Below are 22,057 nucleotides of genomic sequence, written 5' to 3' on the forward strand. Positions count from 1 at the left end.
CGGGCCGCCCCCGCCCTCTCCGGTAAGCGGCGGCGCCGTCGCCGGAGCCGGTTGCTCGGCGCGGTGCGAAACCCGCTTTCTGGGGAGTGATGATGTGTCACTGCTGCTGCGGTGACGGGCGGCCCGCGGCGCCCGGAGCGGCGGCCGCTCTCTGCGCAGCCGGGAGTCCCGTTATGTTTCCTGGCGCGAGAGCTTTAACCTGAAATCCGGCCTCGGCGGGTACGGCTTTACTGAACGTGGTTTAGGCACCTTGGTGTTGTTTGCGGTGCGGCTTAAGGACCTGGTTGTGCTCCCAGAGGCGACGTCGCCTAAACGCCAGGGAGCTCTTCTCCACCTCTTCCTTGCAAAATATATTGATTCTGGACACAAAGCTTTGTTATAGCTTCTCTGCAGTAATTTCTGCTCTGTTTTAATTTTTTGACAGAATTTAATTTAGTTTGGTTAGCTCATGGGCATAGATAGGAAGTTTGGGCTCTGAAAATTTTTTGACATTAAGCTACAAGTGACAGGCAAGAACTGTCCATAGATTAGCTGTCCTTCCCCCCCCCCCACCCCATCAGATGATCCCCCAAATAAATGTTATTTAATACAAGTGAATGAATGTATCAAAACTTATGCCCCGTTATTCTTTTGACCTGCTAAACTGGGAACTAGAGCATTGCATCTGTTTTAAAAAGCAAGAGGAAAAATCGGTGATTTCTGCAAAAATCATGTGGGACACTTATGGCAGGAAACTGAACTTTTTTTTTTGTTTGTTTGTTTTTTGTTTTTCACTAAGTATGGTACTTTAACAGCAAGACCAATGTTCTATTTAAGTTGTACGTTTTAGTCCCATATGGCAGGTGAATAAGTCCTCTGTAAAACAGTAGTAATTAAGTTGTTAAAAATAAGATATGCTTTTTTTTTAATTCTCAACTCTTTGAATTCTCTATTATAAAGTTATTTTGAAAACAGTTCTCTAGCTGAGGACACCAGGAGATTTTGTGAATTTAGAGGGTTAATTAGTTGACTAGTTGAGCAATCACCATACATGTTATCTTGAATATTCAGTGTTGGTTTCTCTCCTTTCTAGATGCCATACCAAGTGCAGATCAGATTCGTATAACAACATCTTTGAAAAGCCAAAGAGGATCAGTATGGACAAAGAACAAATCAATATTTGAATACTGGGAAATTGAAGTGACGTTTCGAGTTACGGGAAGAGGCCGCATTGGAGCTGATGGACTGGTATTAAGAATTTGATATAGCTTAAAAAATAAGCACACTATAAAAAAGTGAATCTTAACTTATGACTCTTACTTGTTTTCTATAAATAGGCAATCTGGTTTACAGAAGAACAAGGCTTGGAAGGTCCTGTTTTTGGGGCAGCTGATAAATGGAATGGTGTTGGAATTTTCTTTGATTCTTTTGACAATGATGGAAAGGTTAGTTGGAAGCAAACTCTTCTTGCAAAGATTGTAAATGAATTTCTTGCCTGTTTTTTGTACTTGCAGCTTTGTGGAAAAATACGATGTCTTTTTTTTTTTTAAACCTTTTTTCCCCTCTTTCACTTAGAGATAAGTTAAAATATGTCATCTTGCAGAATGTGAACTAGACTTCTTTTTCATGCAGACTTTTTTTTTTTTTAATTGGTTCAAGTTTGAAAGTTAAAGCCTAGCACATAAATGAATCTCCACTGTATATTGGTTCATCTGTTAGGTTTGAAGGGGAAATAGCTTTGACATGTGTACAAGCTGAAATTTGGAATGTCCATGCACAGTCTGAAATGTTGTTAGATCTGAAGGCTTATGCTTTGGAAGAGGCATATTGCATCAATATATGTCACTGTGGAAATACACATTTCTGTGTCTTCAGGGATGCTCTTTTTCTTGGAACAAATCTGTCTTCAGCAGTTCTGCAACAAAAATTTTGTAGCAGATGGGATGAAAGTTGCTGTTTTTTTTTTTTTTTTTCCTCCTGAATCTTAAATTCAGTAACTTGGTGGTAGTTACCCACTTTGGATTTTTAATTTTCCAACCATCCAAAATGATCCTGGGTAACTTTAATGATATGTAGTTGGTCTGTTTTGCTTTTTCTGTACTTCTTTGACTTGCTTTTGGATGTTTCAGCTGTATTTTTGTAGGTGTACAAGTTTTCTTTTTACAGTTTGTTTTCAATATACAGCAAACTTCCTATGTAAAAGTTTAAAAACTGAAGGGGACTTTTGTTTCTGCCCTTAAAGGCAAGGCATAGAATTGGAACACTGCTCAACTTACAAAAACTTATCTCCCCGACTTGTGGCATGAATATGGACCCTGGCTGAAGATGGTCTATTAAAAGTTGCATGTGGACAGCGCTGTTTGCCAAAGCTTTGATAGCACTGGGACTCCTCTCATGGCAAGTTTAGTCAGTGTGGTGTGAAACGCTTTTTTTTGAAAGTGATGATGTGTCACTTCTAGGCAAAACAAAAGTCTATCTCATGCCTGTATTAGTTCTGACATGTATTAAAAAGTCTTACAAGCTCCAATATTTAAATGACCGCTTGTTACTTTCTTCAGTCCTAGTATGGAGAAATTCTTCTTGCTACTGTTTTCAGTATATTCAGTGGAAGATGTCTGAGGCTCTAACTGGTCCTCAGCCTAATACACAGCATCCAGAAGTGGACTTCATGCAGTACCACCAACTTAAAGCACCCTGTTATGATGTTGGTTTAAAAACTACAAAGCTTTTTTTTCCCCTCCTTCCAAAGCTGTATATTGTACTAGAGTTGAATTCATTATTTCTCTGTATTTATTTCTCTGGTGACAGTTTTTATTTAAAAAAAAAAAAAGTCTTAATATTTTTCATAGTTCTGAACAGCTGAAGTTGCAAGAACCACACTAAATCTCTCAAGGATTTATAGCACATATCCTTTCTGTGATCTTCTGGAGGCAAAAAATTTGAGAACTCGTTCTCTGCTTTGAATTCTGTAGTTGCTTTCAAGATCTTGTATATGTTTTCACTGTTCAAATCTTCCTTCCAGACATGATCCACAACTGAAACTGGGCTTCCCATTGACAATCAGTATTGAATACTTCTTGTTAGTAGCTGTCTACTATGCTCTGAGAGAGATTAATGATTTGAAATTGAACTGTTTGTATACACCTGGTGCAAAATATGCAGATATGCTCTAATTTAATTCAATATTGCTATTGTTAAACTGAAAGAAACAGTAAGAAGGTGACATTTAAAGTATTACCGTGGCACTGAGCAGGTAGTACTGATATTGAAGCTAACTCTGAAGTCCATGTCTGAGAAGTAGTAACGCTGGTGTATATCTGTATATCAGAGTACTGTTCTCTCATGTTGTCAAAATCTATATGATGAAGGTACATGGTTTGGTTGTCGTGTTTCTCAGAGCATTAAAGAAAAAAAGTTTACCCCGCACCCCAAACACTGTGAATTCAGAATGACGTTGTTTCTTGAATTCTTGAAGTGAGTCTTGTTTCTTTTCTTAAGAGTTTGCCATCTCTCCAGTGGAACAATATATTTCTCTGGGAGACGATGACTTTAAGTTTTGAAGGGGGAGGGAACATTACTTCTGAAACCTGTGTTCCTGTAGAATCTGGGGTTTGTTGCCTAAATGCTTGGAGGCAACCAGATGTGAATCTATTCTCTCATTATCATTTTAGCTTGTTCTCACCTTCTAGCAACTTAAACAACCTGGGATATATTCAGCAGAGCTTGTTTAGTTCCTCAGGGTTTTGTAATGACTGTGGCGAGGACAGCAGAGTGCCAACACACTGTCTGTTCATCTGTTTCTCCCAGTGACGTGTAATCAAAGTCAGATGTACTAACTCCTCCATTAATTTTAAGATCTAGGTCTTCACTGGATATGAATTTCTTCTAATTATGGTTTTAATATTTATGTATTTGTCAAGTGATGGTAATTAGTAGTATATCTGTGAACTTAATTTGTTTTTCGCCCTTAACTGTACAAAGAATGTAGCCATCTCTTGCAAAACACACAGCCTGACACAGAGCTATTTCAGTCCTTTTACTTTCTGTGCATCAAGACTATATAGGAATAAAACACCTGTAGTGTTTCTGTAGCCCAATGTCTTTATATGCTGTAATGACAGAAAGGCTATCAGTGATTTTGCATATCATTTCACTTCTTTTTTTTCTTTTTTAATAGAAAAACAATCCTGGCGTGATTGTTGTAGGCAACAATGGAAAACTTCTGTATGACCATCAGAAGTAAGTTTCTTTTCAATGTTAGCTTGATGGTGGATATTTGATTTGGATGGTGAAATGTTATGGGAAACTCTAGGTGTTCTTCACACAAATAATAATAAAATTAGGTGATATGCTCCATGCATAGGAATATCAGTATTTAGTATGTACTGATGAGAAACTGCATTCTGAAAGCATAGATTTTCTTCTTCAAGGAAAAATTGTAAAGGTTTCTTTTATATAAAATGTTGTTGTTGTTCATCTGCATTCTTTAAATTTGAGGTTTTATTTTAATTAAAGCGCTGTCTTGGTAGCAGCAGCACAGAAATGAGCAACTGATGGATATTTAAATGGTATGTGTTAACTTGGATAAATGGAGGTACAGATTTTTGGCCTTCTCGTTGCTTATTGGTATCCACACGCTGCTAATGACTACTGAGAATGACTGGCTGAAATCTGATTCCTTGTTAGTGAAATACATTTGTTTAATTTTGGCTCCTGATGATTTATTGAGAACAGCACAATTAACATCTCTTTGGACTCTCTGCGAAGAGTTGTTTCTAGCTTACTACTTTTGATCCCAGACCTGTAGAAAAGCTCAGTGCACTTGTGGGATAGCTTTTGCATTTTGAAAAGTTAGCATTGTGCTTCTTACTGATACCTTGATGCTTTTTGTCTTAGCTGATAAGTCATAAGATGTAGGTTTATGCAAGTTGTCGTCTCTCATAGTGATGGTTCCACACAAGCACTGGCATCCTGTCAGAGGGACTTTCGTAACAAGCCCTATCCTGTCCGAGCAAAGATTACATATTACCAAAAAACATTGACTGTAAGTACTCTTGAAATAACATAATAACTCATGTCTCTCAACTTTTTAAGTGTGCGATTGTTGTAACTCTTTCAAAACCCCAAATAACCCCATATGTTAATTGCAGTATTTTTGAAAATGTTGAGCTTAGCAGCAGAAGTTGGAGCAAAATGCGGTATATTCAAATACTGGACAAATTCTTTTAGCTATACTAGTGCATCTGTAGTTTCCTGAGCTGTTTTGGCAGGTATTGCTGATCTTTTGATTTTTTTGATCTTTTGATGTTACTTACAGGTCAGTCCTGCTAGTGTACCCATATATCCTTAGACCCTTCTGTTGCTGTTGACTGCCTTAGAGAGGTGTCCTAAAGCCAGCATCTGTTCCTAAGCTTCCAAGTGGTTGAGCAGCCCCTGAACTAGAACAGTATTTTTCATGCTGGTCTGAGAGTTGCTGAGGCTTTGTCAGCTGATTGTAAGAGGCTTCTGAAATGTGACTAAGAAAGCAAAACTTATTGGCAGTAGATTTAAATTTGCTGTTTGAGGCTTCCCACCTCCAAGAAATACCAGGGCTTTGAACACTGGAAAACATGGAAAACCACTGGTGTAGGGGAGTGCCCAAGACTTCTTAAAAACTGTTCAGATTGTTGTGAATGCTGTCCAGAAAAGGACAGAAAAATACGTGGTGCTGGATTGAGACAGCTAGAAAATGAAATGTTTCTTTTCTGGCTTCTGATATCTGCTGAAAACATGCTATTCATAGGTATTAGCCAATTAAAACACACATCTGACATTTTGTAGTAAAAGTTTCTCTAAAAGTAAACATGAGGGCTTCTAAGAGAAGATGGACCTTGTACTATGTTGTAATGGTCTAGGCTGTTTGTTACTTGTGAATGAAAATAAAATTTGAGACTCAGGTTCTTTTTTTTTTTTTTNATATGCCTTGTCCTTGATGCTTTATCTAGGAACTTGTGACCCAAACGGTGCTGGTAACCTTAGCAGTTCTGTGATGCATCTGTGGAGGAAGAGAGAATCTGTCTAAGCTTAGAGTCAAAGTAAGAAGTGACTCTACTAGATTAGACCAAATATCTGTTGGCCAGTATCCTATACAAATGCATCCCTGACAGGCTGGCCTTCAGTGATCTGCGAGTCAGGGATTTCTTGAACCAGAGTTGATAGTATTAGATCAGTTTTCCACACATGAATTTGTTTTGCTGCTGCTTATAACTGAAAAGAATTCCTTTGTATACATCTCTGAATTTTATACAGTATGTGCTCTTAAGTGAAGAATAGAAAATGTTGAGTTTTGTTCATGTTAAACTTTGAAATAGGCCTTTTTTCTTTTCTTCTTTTTAAGGCAAGCTTATGTATTTTATTTTTTAAAAGTGCATTTCTGAAAATAAATAATTCTTGGTTTCTAGTATTGACTGCTAGGCTGCCCAATAAGTTGTATTTTTGGCCATTGCTGTAAGTGGACAAAGCAATTAACACAAATGGATTTATGCAGTAAAAATTATATGCATTTTTCTTTCCAGGTGTTAATTAACAATGGCTTTACTCCAGATAAAGATGACTATGAATTTTGTGCAAAAGTGGAAGATATGGTGTTACCATCACAAGGATATTTTGGAATATCTGCAGCCACAGGGGGACTTGCAGGTAACATAGCTCCTCACTGAATTTGTTTGGGTGCTGCATTAGGTTAGCTACAAAACAAATGAGGAGATGCATACATCTAAAGTTTTTAGTAAAATACTGTTTAGCAACTGATGTTTAAAATTTCAGTGAACCTTGTTGTCAGTGGTAAGACGTTTGATGTGGAATAATGTTACTGGCTTAAGAGCAAAAACCTGGGCCACCCTGACAGTAAATGTTTGGCATAGATAAAATGAATTACTGACTTCTTTCTACTACCTGACAAACTACTGTCCAAACTGCAGAGCCATCATTGTGATGCTGTTACATGTGTTATGTTTTGCATGTGAGCCTTAAACTAATTTAAATCACTTAAGAGCTTTGGGGCAGAACTAACTGTGGAGATCAATTTTCTAGGTGGGGGAAAATGTTCAGAATTGGGCCAAACTGTGTTGAGATTTGCGAAGCTTGCAAAAGAGCTTTTTTACTGCTAGTGTTGATCCATTATACTGATTTTGGTCCACAATGGAGTAACTAACCTTACCCATTCCCAGAATACTGATATGCTCAGGCCTTTTCCTGGCCAGGGCAAAAATACTTTGTTTGTCTGGACAGAGACGTTGTGCAGTCTCGTTCCCTACTGCCTAAACTTTTGAGAGGACTTTGGGAAGATGCTATTGGCTGAAGATCCTTTGCAAGTACAGGCTTGACTTGGGAATTTGAAGGGAATGAATAAAAGTAATATTTTTAACTTGCAGCAGTATGAATTAACAAGTTATTCAATGTGTTGTGTGTGTTAATACAGATGACCATGATGTCCTGTCTTTCCTGACCTTCCAGCTGACTGAACCTGGCAAGGAAGTAGTAAGTATCTTTACGTGTAATCAGTAAAATATGTTACTGTGTATTTTTTTTATATGTAGCACCATATTATGGCATTTCTTCTGAAATCATACTTAGCCTCACTGTTTTTTGTTTTTTTTTTTTTCTTTGCATGTAGTTGTGCTGTCATCTATTCTGGAAAAAATAGACTAATACTGTAGTGTTTCAGTAGTATTTTAGTTTTATATTTTCAAGATTAGAATTCTTGAAACAACACTGAACCAAGAAAACAAATCCTGTTTAAATTAAAACAAAATATGCAAAGAAAACAAACTAAAAGTATACTTTTATAAAGTATATTTTGGACAATTAATCTGTTTTGCTTTCAGCTTCCTATTCCTCTAGAACAATTATGTACTGCTAAACAGCAACTATCCTTGTAAAACTTCATTTCTTTATGATCACAGAAAGTGATGCATCAGGAAAAAGCTATGGGTCTCCATGGAAACTTCTGATTCCTCAATTCAGCTTAATATCAGTGTGCTCCACTAATGTGATATTTCTCTTTGAATCTGAAATCTAGACAGTCTTGCTGGAGAATGAGTCATATAGGAGTCTTTGAGAGCTTTAATGACTGATAGTAATAAAAATCTCTTTTTCCTTTTGATAACTTCTTAAAGCCTACACCAGATGCAGAAATTCCTCAAAAAGATAAAGAGAAGTATCAAGAAGAGTTTGAACATTTTCAGCAAGAATTGGATAAAAAGAAAGAGGAATTTCAAAAGGAACATCCTGATGTGCAAGGACAGCCAGGCAAGTTGTTTGAGCAGTTTTTCAGTTGTCAAGGAAAACCTATGTTTTCCAGGGTACTCCAAACTAGGGCCTGATACTGTGAAATGCTGATCTTGCTAAGATCCTGTTGATGTCATTTACCTTATTTAAAAATCTTTGGTCTTTTGCAAAGTGCTTTCTGAAATACAGTGCTCCTTTGTCATGAAACAAATTGAAAACAAATGAAAAAAACTTAATGAGAATGATGAGGGATCTGTACGGGACAGTGGGAGGGAGAGGTTATGTAGCCCTTTGTAAAGTGGTGATTAAGGGAGCGTGGCTTTTTTGGTTATTTGAAGATGTATTTGAAAGCTAATCTTATTGGTCTGCTGTTTCTTATTTTTGTGGATTGAATTAGCCATATTTAAATGCACACTTATAAGGAGCATACTTTAGGCATCTAGACCTGAAATTTCAGGTTGTCAGAATTAGTTTTTGTAGTTAAAGTGGTAAGTTATGACTGTTCTTTCCTGCATTGTTTCTTGTCTCGCTTTAGAGGTTCTACACCATTCTAACTTCATCTGTGTTGGAAATACTGTCCTGCTGAGATATTGTCCAGCCTTGCTTTGTTAATAAGTAATTGTCTTTTTGCCACAAAGTCTTTTGGGCTTTTCTTTCTCATGTTGTTGAAGCTGGGAAAGAACTCACTCAAAATGTACAAAGTCAGCTCTTTGTCTCAGGCTACTTTTTAAAAAGTTTCTGTCACTTAATACCTACAGATCTATTCTGAGAGACACTTGATGTTAATAGGATATTAGCTTATGCAAAGATAGCTGTCTCCTAATAATAACAGCATCTCACCTCATTTTATGTTGCCTGTTATCTGAATATTAGAATAGGAACTCTGTAACGTGGAGTCTGGGTTTGAATGTGTGTGGTTTTGTCCGTTAAGTTGCTCTAATCCCATTTTGGTATCCTTAGCCTTGACAGTGGTGATAAACAGCCACTGCAGAAGTAGTACATTAACTTCCTGGAAAAAGTATATCTGTGTGGAAACCTTAAGATACAAGAAAAATCACAAAATGCAACATATGAGGAATGCATTTATAATATGTGTGTGTGTATATATATATAATATGTGTGTGTGTGTGTGTGTGTGTATATATATATATATATATATAAAAAAAATAAAATAAAGAATTACCTGTTCTTTTTTTTTTCTTATCAGCGGATGGTTTTTTTGAAACTGTGAGTGATCGTGAACTGAGGCAAATCTTTGAAGGACAGAATCGGATTCATCTTGAAATCAAACAGCTTAATAGACAATTGGATATGATTCTGGATGAGCAGAGGAGATATGTCTCTGCAGTGACAGATGAGATCGCCAAAAGAGGAGCTGGTGTTCCAGATCATCAAGGACAGGTGAATTCCAAAAATATACCATGGTTGAGAGCTCAACCTAATTTCAAAAGCATTATCAATTGCCTTTCCCAAGATATGTTGATCTTTACTACTTCCCCCCACCCAGATTTCTCAGCAAGAGATTGATACAGTTGTGAAGACTCAAGAAGAGGTCCTTAGACAAGTGAATGAAATGAGGTAAACACTTTCTGAATATTAAGGCCTTATTTTGCATCTTGCATTATTTTCTACCTTTTTAATCCCATTTAGTATTTCACTAGGAGAGTTTTGACAAACTTGAAATGTCTGTGTGTCAGTTCCTTAGTGGCGACTGTCTGCATACATTCAAGTTTGGTATTTAAAAAAAAAAAAAAAGTGTGTGTGTGCGTGTATATGTGTGTGCATGTATACAATTTGCCTCATTTATCATGCGATCCACCCTCAACAAGTAGGTACAGAGTCTCTAGGGACAGTCAGTTTTTGTAGAACTGCTGGTGTAATAACATGCTACCTCATGGAAAATTTCTCCTCTGATTTTGGAGCATTGTTAACAATGTGAACATAAATGCTGTCAACTTGTAGCCAGTAAACTTTAAATAAATAAATAAAAATACTGTATTGGAGTATCTTGTCCATATACCCTATCTATTCTTTTGATATAATGATAACACAAAAACACTCCTATGAAGTTATTTATTGTAAATAAGGCCACACAAACTTCTTAAGGCCTGTAGGTAATTCTGAGAAGTAGTTCTGCCCAAATAAAAATGTCTGCACAGGTAATAGAGTTGTTTGAGATTTACTGATGCACTTATATATATGTGTGTGTACTTAAGTATCCTTTTTTAAGGAGAAAGTTCTCTTCTTTCCTCCATCTAGACACATAAATAAACTGGTTTTTGGCTTTGTTTTTTTTCCTATTTTTGCTACAGCTGCCTAAAGCACATACATTTATTATGTTCCATGGTGGTCTGTCACTGTTATTGATTTGTATACCACAGAAACTATTTGTGGTTGTTCTGTGTTAATAGCCAAGTCTCTTAAAATTCCCAGATCTGCACAAGCGTTGCAGAGGTCTTATTTCCATTGTCCATCAAACTGTGTGTGTAATTAAAATAACAACAAAAAACCTGCCCCACAGTTCACCAGCAGGAGTAGGGATAGGCCTTAAGAGAACGTTGTCTGTTAAAGGCATTTGGAAACAAGGGCCAGATCTGGAAAAAAAAAAAAAAAAGAAAGGTTGAAATCATTAGAAAAACCTGACTGAACTGCCAGGCTCAAAGGGTTGTAATCATCAGCAGAAAATCCAGTTGGAGGCCAGTCACTAGTGATGTCCCCCAGGAGCCAATACGGTTTAGCATCTTCCTTAGTGACCTAGATGGTGGGATCAAGTGTACCCTCAGCAAGTTAACAGACTATACAAAACTGGGCAGAGAGGTTGGTGCACCAGACGACTGTGTTGCCATTCATAGGGGTGACCTTGACAGGCTGGAGAAATGGGCGCAGAGGAACCTCATGAAGTTCAGCAAGTGCAAAGTTCTGCACCTAGGGAGGAATAACCCCTTGAACCAGTACAGGTTGGGAGCCGACTAGCTGGAGAGCAGCTTTGCAGGAAAGGACGTGGGGGTCCTGGTGGGCAGCAGGTTGGACGTGGGTCAGCAATGTTCTCTTGCGGTAAAGAAGGCCAACAGCATTTTGTGCCCAATACTGGGCTCCCAATACAAGAAAGCCATGGACATGCTGGAGTGAGTCCAGCGAAGGGCCACAAAGATGCTTAAGGGATGGGAGCATTTGTCATGGGCTGAGGGAGCTGGGTTTGTTCAGCCCGGAGAGGAGGAGGTGCAGGGGGGATCTCAGCAATGGGTATAACTATGTGAAGGCGGGGAGAGGGTGAAGGAGACTGAGCCAGACTCTTGTCAGTGATGTCCAGTGACAGAATGATAGGCAATGGGCACAAATCGAAATATAGAAACTTCCGCTTAGCCATAAGAAAACTTTTTTATTGTGGGAGCGGTTGAACCCTGGAGTAGGTTGCCCAGAGGCTGTGGAGTCTCCATCCTTGGATGTACTGAAAAACTTGACTATGACTAAAAATTCCTTGGTTTGTTAGATCATAAGAGAAATTGTCTTATGGCACTTGCACAATAAAAATATTATACAGAAAAGAGCACTCTAATATTAAATTACTTTCGTTTACATTGTCTAGTGAAGGCAAGCTGCCTTTTTTTTTTCTTTCTTTCTTTCCATGTGCCATTGTATTGTGTAGGCTCTTTTACTAATATTGTCCTGATTTCTTGTAGGGTAGATTAAAAACAGTAAAATGTTTTAAAATTGTACTGTGATGGGAGTACCTGTCCTTTACATAAGTGCTGCATGCTCTCATTTTACTATTTAGGAATAATTTTTGTTGTTCTAAGAGTGAATATTTTATGGTCTAAATTTATTTGCGAAGACTGTGTCTATCAACTGATACATCAATATTTTTTGCTGCAGGTAATCACATTAAAGGAGATTGACAGTTACAGACCTGGTTCCTTGCCTAGATGGATTCAGTTGTGTGACAGTCTTATGTAACTTGTTGGAATCTAATTGTACTAGATTAAGACCGTCATATTCCTTTGTCAGAGGACTTTTTTTTGCCAGTTAACTCACAGGAAACTTCTCTATCCGTAGGGACACTTGTAAGTGTCTAAGCGCTTAATAGTTTTGATTTTTAAGATGCAGTTATTTCAAAATGATTGTTTCAGAGATATGTTGCACGTTTTCAAACTAAGTTACCACTTGATGCACAGATCTTAACCTTGTAGGCTGTGTACTGGTAAAATGTATGAACCTCAGAAAATTCCTGTGTTTGAAAGGAAGGTTTGTATACTGCATCGGGAATGTTTTACAGTTGTTCTTTTTAGCTGAAATTTCTTTAAATTGCTTTAACCCTTTATTTACAGTAGTTCAAACATTCATTATCTTTGGTTTAAGAAAAAGGAGAAAAAAATTCCTGTAACTTCATGTTGTAGTGTATAAGCAATTATGTTTTGTTTTTTTCCCCAGTATTAGTTCAAAGGCAGCTTCTTGTGATTCCTTTAAGTAGGTCAGGTTTTTGTAGAATGAAGATTAGAGTGCTTCCGTTTTTTGCACTTGTTCTTCCAGGAAAGCTCTTATGTTAATATTCTTGACAAATCTTTATACCTAGCAAGCAAATTAGATTTTCTTGTTAACATTGGCAGTCTGCCCTTTTAGCGAGTACTTATTAGGTATGAGTTTGCGTAACATCATCTTAATATTTTTCTTAGATTAAAGAAACATTTTATTTATAGATAGAAACGAACAGCCCGCTGTTGCCCTGTTGGGCATCCCGGAGGAAAAGGACTTACTAAGTAATTTTCCTGTCAAGATTTGTGGATTTCTTAATCATCTGATTACAGAGGAATCTCGCACGTTTATACAGTAGAAACTAACTGCATGATATTGTTTATGTAAAAGTAACAAATTAAAATTGATATAGACCATGTCTATTTAGGGAAGTTATTTTGCTCTTAACAACAAAAGTGGATCAGTCTGGGGGAAGGTGGGTGTGCAGATTTTGCTTTGTTGCATAGGAGGTGGTATTAGAAGGAGGGGGAAGTACAAAATCAGAGTCCTATGATTGTGCTCTAGTGCTGAAGATTGTGGGGAAAATAAACAACGTCATGGATGTGGATGGACATAATTGCTATCAGTGTTTTATTAGACAGTGGTCCTGATGGTGGCTGGATACAGATTGCATGGGTTATTTAACCCCCCCCCCCAAAAAAAACAAACAAACAAACAACCCCCAAACCTCTTAGAGTGAAAACTTTCTTCTAAAACAGGTTATTACAACCCTAACTCAAAGTACAGGTAAATATTAAGTAATTGACTTCAAATAATCTATACAATGAAAATAAAAATAAAATTCCTGGATGAAGTATATGCTAATTTAATTCAGCATAGTTGTTTGGGTTTTTTTGCATTCATTTTGCATGTATAAATGCTACTGATCCAAAACCAGAACTGTCGAATGAGAGAAGGTAGGAGAGCTGCTTTGACAAGTTTGGTTTGCAGTGGCCTGCAGAAGCAGACAAGTGTTTTTTTGGTAATTCTGCAACATTAAAAACAAACTTAATGAGCTAAATACTGAAAGTTTTGCAGAAATTCATGGCTAACTGCCTGGCCTACAGTGCAGTACATTATCTGTAATTACTGGAAACGTAACTGTGGAAAGTAGTATGTGCTGGGAATGGGATTGAGCTTTCATAAATATGAGAGGAAAAGGTGAGTTCCTGGATCTTTTTGTTCTGAAAGTGAGGAGAGCTTTCTTTGTTATGTAGGAAATACGCAGAATAGTGGAAGTGTAGTATGTTAAATTGATTTGTTTGTCTGTGTGCGATTTCCATGAGAAAAATTAGTAATCTTCAGGTTGAAGAAAAGTTTATCGTTAATCCAACATTTAGCAGGGACTGTACTTAATAAGTTTACTGAAGTGGTATATCTGCAACCTGGTAGAATTGTAAAGTGTAGGTCAATTCAGTGTGTAGCTCTGATTTAGTATGAAGCTGCTTCAGGTAATTTGAACAGGCTGCATAGTTGTCACAATGGAGAGACAGCTGCAGTGAAACTAATCTAACAGCATATCTATGCCTTGCAGTCCCTACTTCTAGAGAGCTGACACAGTGTCTTTTAATATATATAGGACCGTCATAGTTTGTTGTTTTTCTTTTTTCCTGTTTTTTTTTTCTAAATGAAATTGAGTTGAAATTTAATGGCATGAAGAGCAGCTGATGCAAAGCTTAAAGATGGATGCACCTTTATGAAGATTATTTGTTAGCATTTAAGTTTTGATGTTTAACTTGCAGTTTTCACAATGAATATGAGCCAGTTAAAAATTCAATAATATAATTTTATGTAACACTCTTATAAATATGATTATGTATTGCTGTTCCGGTGACCCAAAAAGTTGTGTTCAAGCCAGGTTACCTTTGTTTAAGTGAAAGTTAAATTGCTGATCAGCAAGGCCTTTACCTTGAAGGTATCAAAGTAAGCTCTCATCTGAACAAAACGTAAAATTTTAAGTAAATTAAAAAGAAATCCAAAGACATACATTTTGATTGTTTATTCCGTTAATAACAAAGAGATTAACATTCACATGATAAGTATTTTAGCTGTAGTGTAATCCTCTTTGCAGCTAAAAAGAGTCATCATAGGAGCAAAAAATTATGTAAACATATTGATTAGAGATTAAATGTTTTCCCCCATTGATTATTTTAGCTCAAGCAAAATTAGTTATGGAGCCTCAACTTTTTATGGATTTAATTTGATTTGTTGTAGCAGCAAAATGAATACATGTGAAGACAGTATTAAGTATTATGACAATGCAAAAGGGAAATGAGTTTCTCAGATAAATGGCAATCATGACACAAGGATGTATCTAAATCTTTTCTTATCCCTAAAGCCTCCTCTTCATTTCTTACATGACTGATTTCTTTTTTTTTTGAACAGCTTTTAGTTTTCTTGAAAGATTTCATTATACTGTGTTTATCCTAAAGCCTTGGCCATAGCCTCAGATTCAGACCACTTGTTTTAGACTTCCTCAAACAGTCAGGCAAAGCAGTGGTCTAGTAACAGAATATTTGCCAGATATTGCTTTCAGCATGACTTTGGGATATAGTGCCCTGTACAAATTGAACTCTGTGTGGAATTAAATTTAAAAAAATACCTTAGTTGGTTAAGGAAGCGTTTCTTCATAGGTGTTCTTGGAAGATAAGAAATGTGTCCTACCTTTTGGGAGAACTACGTGCTTCAGATGAATTCTAATGGGCTAAAATGTGTCCAGAATAAATGCTGTTTATGAAAAACCGTTCTGTGCTGAAAGATGTCTTGTTGTCCTGTTTCAGAAGTTCTGTGGCTGACATGCTGAGGTTGGTCAGTGGAGCTCAACATCCTGGCTCTGCTGCAGGAGTCTATGAAACAACTCAGCACTTCAATGACATCAAAGAACACCTTCATGTAGTAAAGAGGGACATTGAACATTTAGTACAACGAAATATGGTAATTTATGTGCTGTTAGGGTGAAGTGTGACTGTAGTACTTCTTTATTTGGCCGTTAGTAAAGGCTGAGATGAGGCAGCTTGCAGTTTACTGAGCTATTAATCCTTCATTAAGCTGCTTCACTAAAACTGTTCTGCCTTGACCTAACATCACAATCTATCTTGATGAGAAGTTTTGCACAAAGAGCATGATTTTTTAGTCTAATATCCTGTGGAAACGAGGTCAAGCAGTTAGGCTTTCTAGGTGCTCTTTTGTGCTTGTCCTGCTACCTAGCAGTTCTTGAACCTGTTGGCCAGTTGTTATCAAAAGTTGCAGAAATGTAGGGTTTTCTATTATAATTTAAATTCCTATGCATTTTGTAAAAATAAATGAGTAGTTGGGGAATACAAACCTGCTTAATGAATGAAAAGCTGCAGCATAAGTTAACTTATATTAGACACTGAAAAACCTTTACAGAGGAGACTCTCTAAGCATCTGCACAGAAGGGAGAGCTTTAATCGGGGGGAACCCAGCCTCTGCTGAGGGTGTCTTGAGTATGAAAGATAGATGTTCACACGTTCAGTAGCCCTTTAGCCTAGTGTAATTAGCAGTTAGACTGAAATTGTTTATGGTGATCACATACAAGCTTTTTAATTTCTGGGATAATTTACCATTAATAATAATTTAGTAATTTATAATTTTAAGATTTATTCTTTCTCCTATAACCCCTGGATTAACATCAGTCAGTTTATCTGAGAAATATAAAGGTGAAGGGGGAAGCGAGGCGGGGAGTTATATCATGACTTTCTCACAAAGTAGTTGTCATTTTTCCCTCTGCATTTTTTGCTTGTGTTCTAATTCTAGATCACGTTGCAAAGATCTTTTTTGTTTCTTAAATAGAAATCTTTTGATGACATCTATCTTGTTTGCTCTTTTCTCAAATAATGTTTCTCTTGTTTTTCTAGCCATCTAATGAGAAATCAAAGTGTCCAGACTTGCCACCGTTTCCATCGTGTTTATCTACAATGCACTTCTTCATATTTGTAGCAGTACAAACAGTGTTATTCATTGGCTATATTATGTATAGGTAAGTATGTTTTTCTTTGAAGACAATGGGAGAAATTATTTTGGAAGTTCTGCGTTGAAATGCTATGATTATGTTAATGTTCTTTAAAACAGTCATTCAAATTGGAAGAGACCTTGGGTGGTCTATATTCCAACCTTCTGCTCAAAGCAGGGTCAACACTGAATTCGGACCAAGTTGCTTAAGGCTTACATTAGTCAGGTTTGAAAACCTCCAAAGATGGAGAATCCACCACCTCTCCAGACCCCTCTTGCAATGTTTAATTATCATAATGGATTTTTTTTTTTTTAATTTTCCTGTATATCCAGTGGGAATCTGTTTCACTGGATATACACTGTTTTGCTTTGACTGTTGTCTCTCATTCTCATAACATGCATCTCTAAAAAGCCTGTCTCTGTCTCCTCAATAACCTCCTTGTGGGTTTTGGAAAGCTGCTGTTAGTTTGGAGGGGGGCAGGAGGGTGCAAAAGCCTTTTCTTGTCCAAGCTGAACAACCCCAGATCCCTCATCCTCTCCTCTTGAGGCATGTGCTTTAGTCCCTTACCATCCTTGTGGTCCTCTGCTGGATTGCTGAAGTTTATTAACAGGTTAACAAAATCTGATGTAATCTGGGATTTGAGTTCTTTTTGCTGTATGTAGTTACAAACTATTTATCCCATCTGACAACACAAATGCAAATTCGTCAGTGAACTTTTCATGTGATACATATCCTATGGTTCTCAGCTGCAGTGTAGGTTCAAACCCCATGGAGGTATGTTAATGGAATATTGAGGAAAATGTATGAAGTTTCTTAATGTCAGGTGTGCGAGGAGTGTAGGAGAGGGGTGAAGGTTTGTTGCTAGTGTCTGGGGGTTTTAAACAAAACCTAATTGGGTTGAATGTTGGCTTTATTCTCTTCCTCCTCACTGTAATATCATTATGTTCAAATTAAAACCGTGGTGGTGGGGAACTCTTGAGGATAAGCATCCATTTGTTTGGTGGTCTTCCTTCCCCCTGACCTCCAACAGAATAAGGAGTAGGGACCAAAGCAGCTGCAGAAGGCAGTAAGGCTTACAGTCCTCTGCAAAGAAAACACTGTTGCCTTTGTGGAAAGATGAGTAGTGTTAACTTAAGAGGACAGTTGCTGATAGCATTGACTGTTACTGTGTCTCTGCTTCTCTGCAAGGCGAGAGAGTGCATTTTCTATGTATTGGTCAACTGGAAAGATGGCTTCCAAGATAAATGAGGATCTGGTCCCCTTCAGTTCTTTCTGGTGCCCGTGTGATTATATCGTTTTTGTATGGTTGAGCCATGGTATTTGTATCAGTTAAGAAAATGAATACATTCTTTGTCAAAGAGAAAAGGAAATCCCATTTCCAGGCAATTTCTTTGGCTGCTTAGTTGCATATGTTTCCTTTCTGTCATGATCTTTAGGCAAATCAGATGCTGAGGAGCTTTAGAAAACAAGAAAAAAATTGTATGCTCTTTCAGTTTCTGGCATCTATCCAGCATGTTTTGTTTCCATGCGTCTGATGCAAAGTTGAAACTGTAGTCATGCTTCCAATGCTTTTGTGAATGGAGAATACAATACAGTATTTTTGTGACGTGATTTATATTTGGTTTCCCTAAATCTCTGGGGAAGAGGAGCAGAATCTTTTATCTCAAAATAAAAAAAATATTTCTTTACTTAAACCAGTCAGCTAGTTTTCTACTTTAAGTACTTCATGAATTCTCTTCTGCTTTTTCTTTCAGGAGTCAACAAGAAGCAGCAGCCAAAAAGTTCTTTTGATGACTTGTTCCTTTTGTGTGTACATATCAGCAGTATGTATGCACAGAAAATCATACAATTCTGTAAATGAGGGAAATTTTAGTGTTTGATATACTTCAATATTGTAAATTATTGCATTTTGTTAAACAAAATGAGTTATTGTTTAAACCATTAATACTAAAGTTAAAAACAGACTGGGGAGCAGTGGAGCAAATACTAGGTAGGGGAAGGCTGTGAACCTTATCTAGGTCTATGTTTTCAGCTAAGTTTCTGATAAATACTGGAAGATAAACATGGTATTCCTCTGGGTTTGTTAAAATTCAAGAAGAGGGAATTGAAACACAAAGATTTGGTGGTTGTCGATAATAAAGATTGCAAACTGATGATGCGTGCAGAAAGCCTACCCCTAAGTATCCTGACATATCTTTCTTTTCTTTTCTTTTTTTTTTTTTTTTTAATGAACCACACTTCTCTATTTTGGGGGAAAAATGTTATTACAAATGTTTCATTTCTTTGTCATTTGGATTTAATGGTTTTAGAATGATTTAGTAAATTCTAACTTCATGAAATGTAGATTTACAAACACTTTTTAATACATGGACACAAAGACAGGCTTTTAACAGTCTGACTATTGGTATCTGGTATAGAAAGCAAACAATGCAGAATAAGCAAACAAAGGTTTATCTCCCTGTTTTGGGTTTTCTTTTTAGGCAGTGAGAGAAAACACTGAAGTAGTCTCTTTGCGTATATTGTGGGATTGATTTCTTTTTTGTAGTTTCAAGTCTGTCTTTAATTTTGTTTAGAGATTTGTAGAAACTTTTCAGCAAAGATAACATTAGTTTACACCTCTTCAAATCTGATTTTGTTAAGGGCATATTTAGTCTGGGAATGAGCTTTATTTTTATAAAGCTGTCTTGTGTCTTTCTTGAATCAAATATGGATGCTTTGATTTAAAATCTTGAAGCAGCAAGTATTCTAAACTACAAATGTTGAGTGATACCCATTTCTTCACAAGCTGTTGCTTCAGACATGCTTGTTAATCCAGGAGCTGTTGCAGAGCCAGTATTATGCATCAATTCCTGGTTTAATATCAAGGGCATAAGACTGAACACTTGTTTTTGATACTACTTATCATGTGAAATTTGCTTCAGGAAAGAAACAAAGTAGCCTAAATTGGGAATGTGAAAGGGATTCATTTTGCCTTGTTTACATATCTGTGGTAACTTTGTTCTTGAGATGCTTGTGTGTAGAGTTGGGATAGAATTTTTAAATTCTATAAAATGCACAAACGCATTGGAATATTTCACTTTAATTACAAGTCTCTTTATCTGAAAACCTGCAAAAACTGTCTAGAATCTAACATACGACTTCTCCTTTGGAGTGCAATACATGTTGCCAAATTCACTGTAATGAAGAACACTTTAGTATTGTGCCTGATAATTCGGAGAAATGATAAATCTATGCAATACATTTTGTTACTTAAATTACAGAATGTTCAGAAAGTGGGTGTCTGTGCTATACCGATAAAATGATACTACCTACACACCTATCTATATAGCTACAGTATGTAGTACACTGTAAGTGGTATAGCTTAATAAATTCATTTCTGAATTTTAGAAGATTTTGTTTGCTGTACTAATTGGAGAAACTACTGCCTCAAGCTAATCTTGCTGAATAATTAGGGTAAGCCAATAAAAGAACTCTTCAGAGAACCACAATAACATATGGGAATTTATTCATTCAGTTCTTCTCACACCAGCAAATATTTACAGGTGCCTTGAATCTAAGCTATTGCAACCCTGACTCTGTTCACTAAACTTAGTATCTTGTCTTAAATTGCCCTGAAAATGTACAGTGTTGTTCCTTTCAATCCCTAGCTTTCCTACATCGGTGCGACACCTAAACAGAACTCCCTCTCCCAGAGCAGGCTTTGCAGGACCTCCTATATGGAAAGGCTGGCGACTGTATTCTGAAAAGCAGGTCTGTGTAGCTGGCATAATGAGGAACAGCTCTTAAGTACAAGTTGGAGAAAGGATGTGTTTCTCTTTACTGTGAATTTTTCCAACTATAACTTGGTTTTAAAAAGCTGAAGCAGACCAAGCTGTTGTGTCTTGTGTTAGGAAGAAGAGAAGGCTGGGGGTGGTGTCTAGGGACAAACTTGCACCTACAGTTTCATTTTCAGTATGGCACTGAGCTACTGTGTTTATGCTACTAATAGGTCAGATCTGTCTCCCGTGTGTAACTGGGAAACTTTTGCATTAGGGAGCAGAAGGTCTAAAGCGTAACAACTGAAAAGTGATACTTTGCTTCATGCCTGGTTTAGGTCACATTCATCTCTCCTTGGAACTTCCATAATTGCCTTTCACCATTCGCTGGAGCAAATGAAAACTCCTAATTATCTAGCCCAAACTTTGTCCTATCTGTTCTTGAAGTGGTTGCAACAAATTCAGACTTTAAGACTATTTGTCAGTCAGAATAGCCTCCAGTTATGGCTACTAGAAACTTCTTTCAACACTTTCATTTTGTCAGCGTGTTTCATTTTGTCAAGTAAAATTTCAGGACTAGAAGACAACTTGGAATCCACTTTGACAATATGGAGAACAAGTCTAGCAGTATTGAACTGTGGATGATAAGTAGCAAATATTATTTGGCAGTGACAAGAGAATCCCTTTGTACGGGTCAGAGTCTATTAAGTAAATTGTCACACCTGAATCTTTTAAGCAAAATCCACAATCATGTTTGTAAATTCCTGGTTTCCTGTTTGAGGAAAATTTGACTTGTATCAATGCATCAATTACTGTAACAACCAGGACTGTCTACTGTGTTTAGAACTTCAAACAGCTGACATTTCCATATGTTTGTTTCTGACTAATGTAACTTGACAGTTGGAGTTCAAAGATAACATTATTTGAATAAAGATACATATTTTCGGTAAACTTCTTTTCTTTTGATTTGATACATGTCAATGAAGTCCTTGTGCTCTTACGTTGTATTTCAAGCATTCTTTACCCTTTGTTGTTGTTCAGAGAGTTTGAAAGCTTTTGAGATGTGGGTTCAGTCCTGCCTGATACTGGAGAGTTAAAGGTGTTCAGAGACCGAGACTCCACCTGTGTTATGAGACAGATGACTACCCTTGGCTAAAAAGCTACACTGAATCCAGCGTCGGTTCATTCTGTGTGAAGGGCTTGCATTCCCTTTATGCAGGAGAACTGGAGTTTAGAAGAGTAGCTCTAGCCAAAGAGTAACGGATTCACTCAAAAGCTTTGTGTTAAAAGAGTATCAGACTTGCCTTGAGTATGGGACATTCAAGGCCATGTTTAAAGTAAAATGTGAACTTCTAAGTCTCAATTGCAAATTGAATTGCTTCTTGACTGCTTTGACTATACAAAGTACCTTTTTTTTTTTTTTTTTAGCTGAGTATTGCCTACATGTCTGTAGCTCTTTCTCCAGATTCCCCAAACAGCCCTCATCTGGGTGCTCAGGTCGTGTTCACCCAAAACAATGCAGCCTGTGTCTCCTTGTTTGCTGTTGTTTTGTCCAGTAAACTGTATGTGTTTA

At 37.0% G+C, this 22,057-nt stretch overlaps 1 protein-coding gene across 1 annotated transcript; it reads left to right on the forward strand.

Moving 5' to 3' along the window:
• Positions 1–835: 835 nt before the first annotated feature.
• LMAN1 (lectin, mannose binding 1) lies at positions 836–21,435 on the forward strand. Its single transcript, XM_026070117.1, has 13 exons — positions 836–842; positions 1,019–1,227; positions 1,317–1,424; positions 4,157–4,218; positions 4,924–5,023; positions 6,534–6,657; positions 7,439–7,497; positions 8,136–8,268; positions 9,455–9,648; positions 9,755–9,825; positions 15,537–15,690; positions 16,635–16,756; positions 18,484–21,435. Exons 1-13 carry the CDS (start codon positions 836–838, stop codon positions 18,518–18,520), a joined length of 1,380 nt encoding a protein of 459 aa, XP_025925902.1. The 3' UTR covers positions 18,521–21,435.
• Positions 21,436–22,057: the final 622 nt, after the last annotated feature.

The sequence above is a fragment of the Apteryx rowi genome, unplaced genomic scaffold, assembly GCF_003343035.1.
Source record: "Apteryx rowi isolate R43461 unplaced genomic scaffold, aptRow1 scaffold_304, whole genome shotgun sequence".
In the NCBI taxonomy this organism is placed as follows: Eukaryota; Metazoa; Chordata; class Aves; order Apterygiformes; family Apterygidae; genus Apteryx; species Apteryx rowi.

Bases quoted from the DNA above. Each gene is read 5' to 3' on its own strand.
- LMAN1 (XM_026070117.1), top strand. The intron at 8,269-9,454 runs GCAAGTTGTTTG...TTTTCTTATCAG, and splicing joins TGATGTGCAAGGACAGCCAG to CGGATGGTTTTTTTGAAACT. The intron at 9,649-9,754 runs GTGAATTCCAAA...CCCCCCACCCAG, and splicing joins TTCCAGATCATCAAGGACAG to ATTTCTCAGCAAGAGATTGA.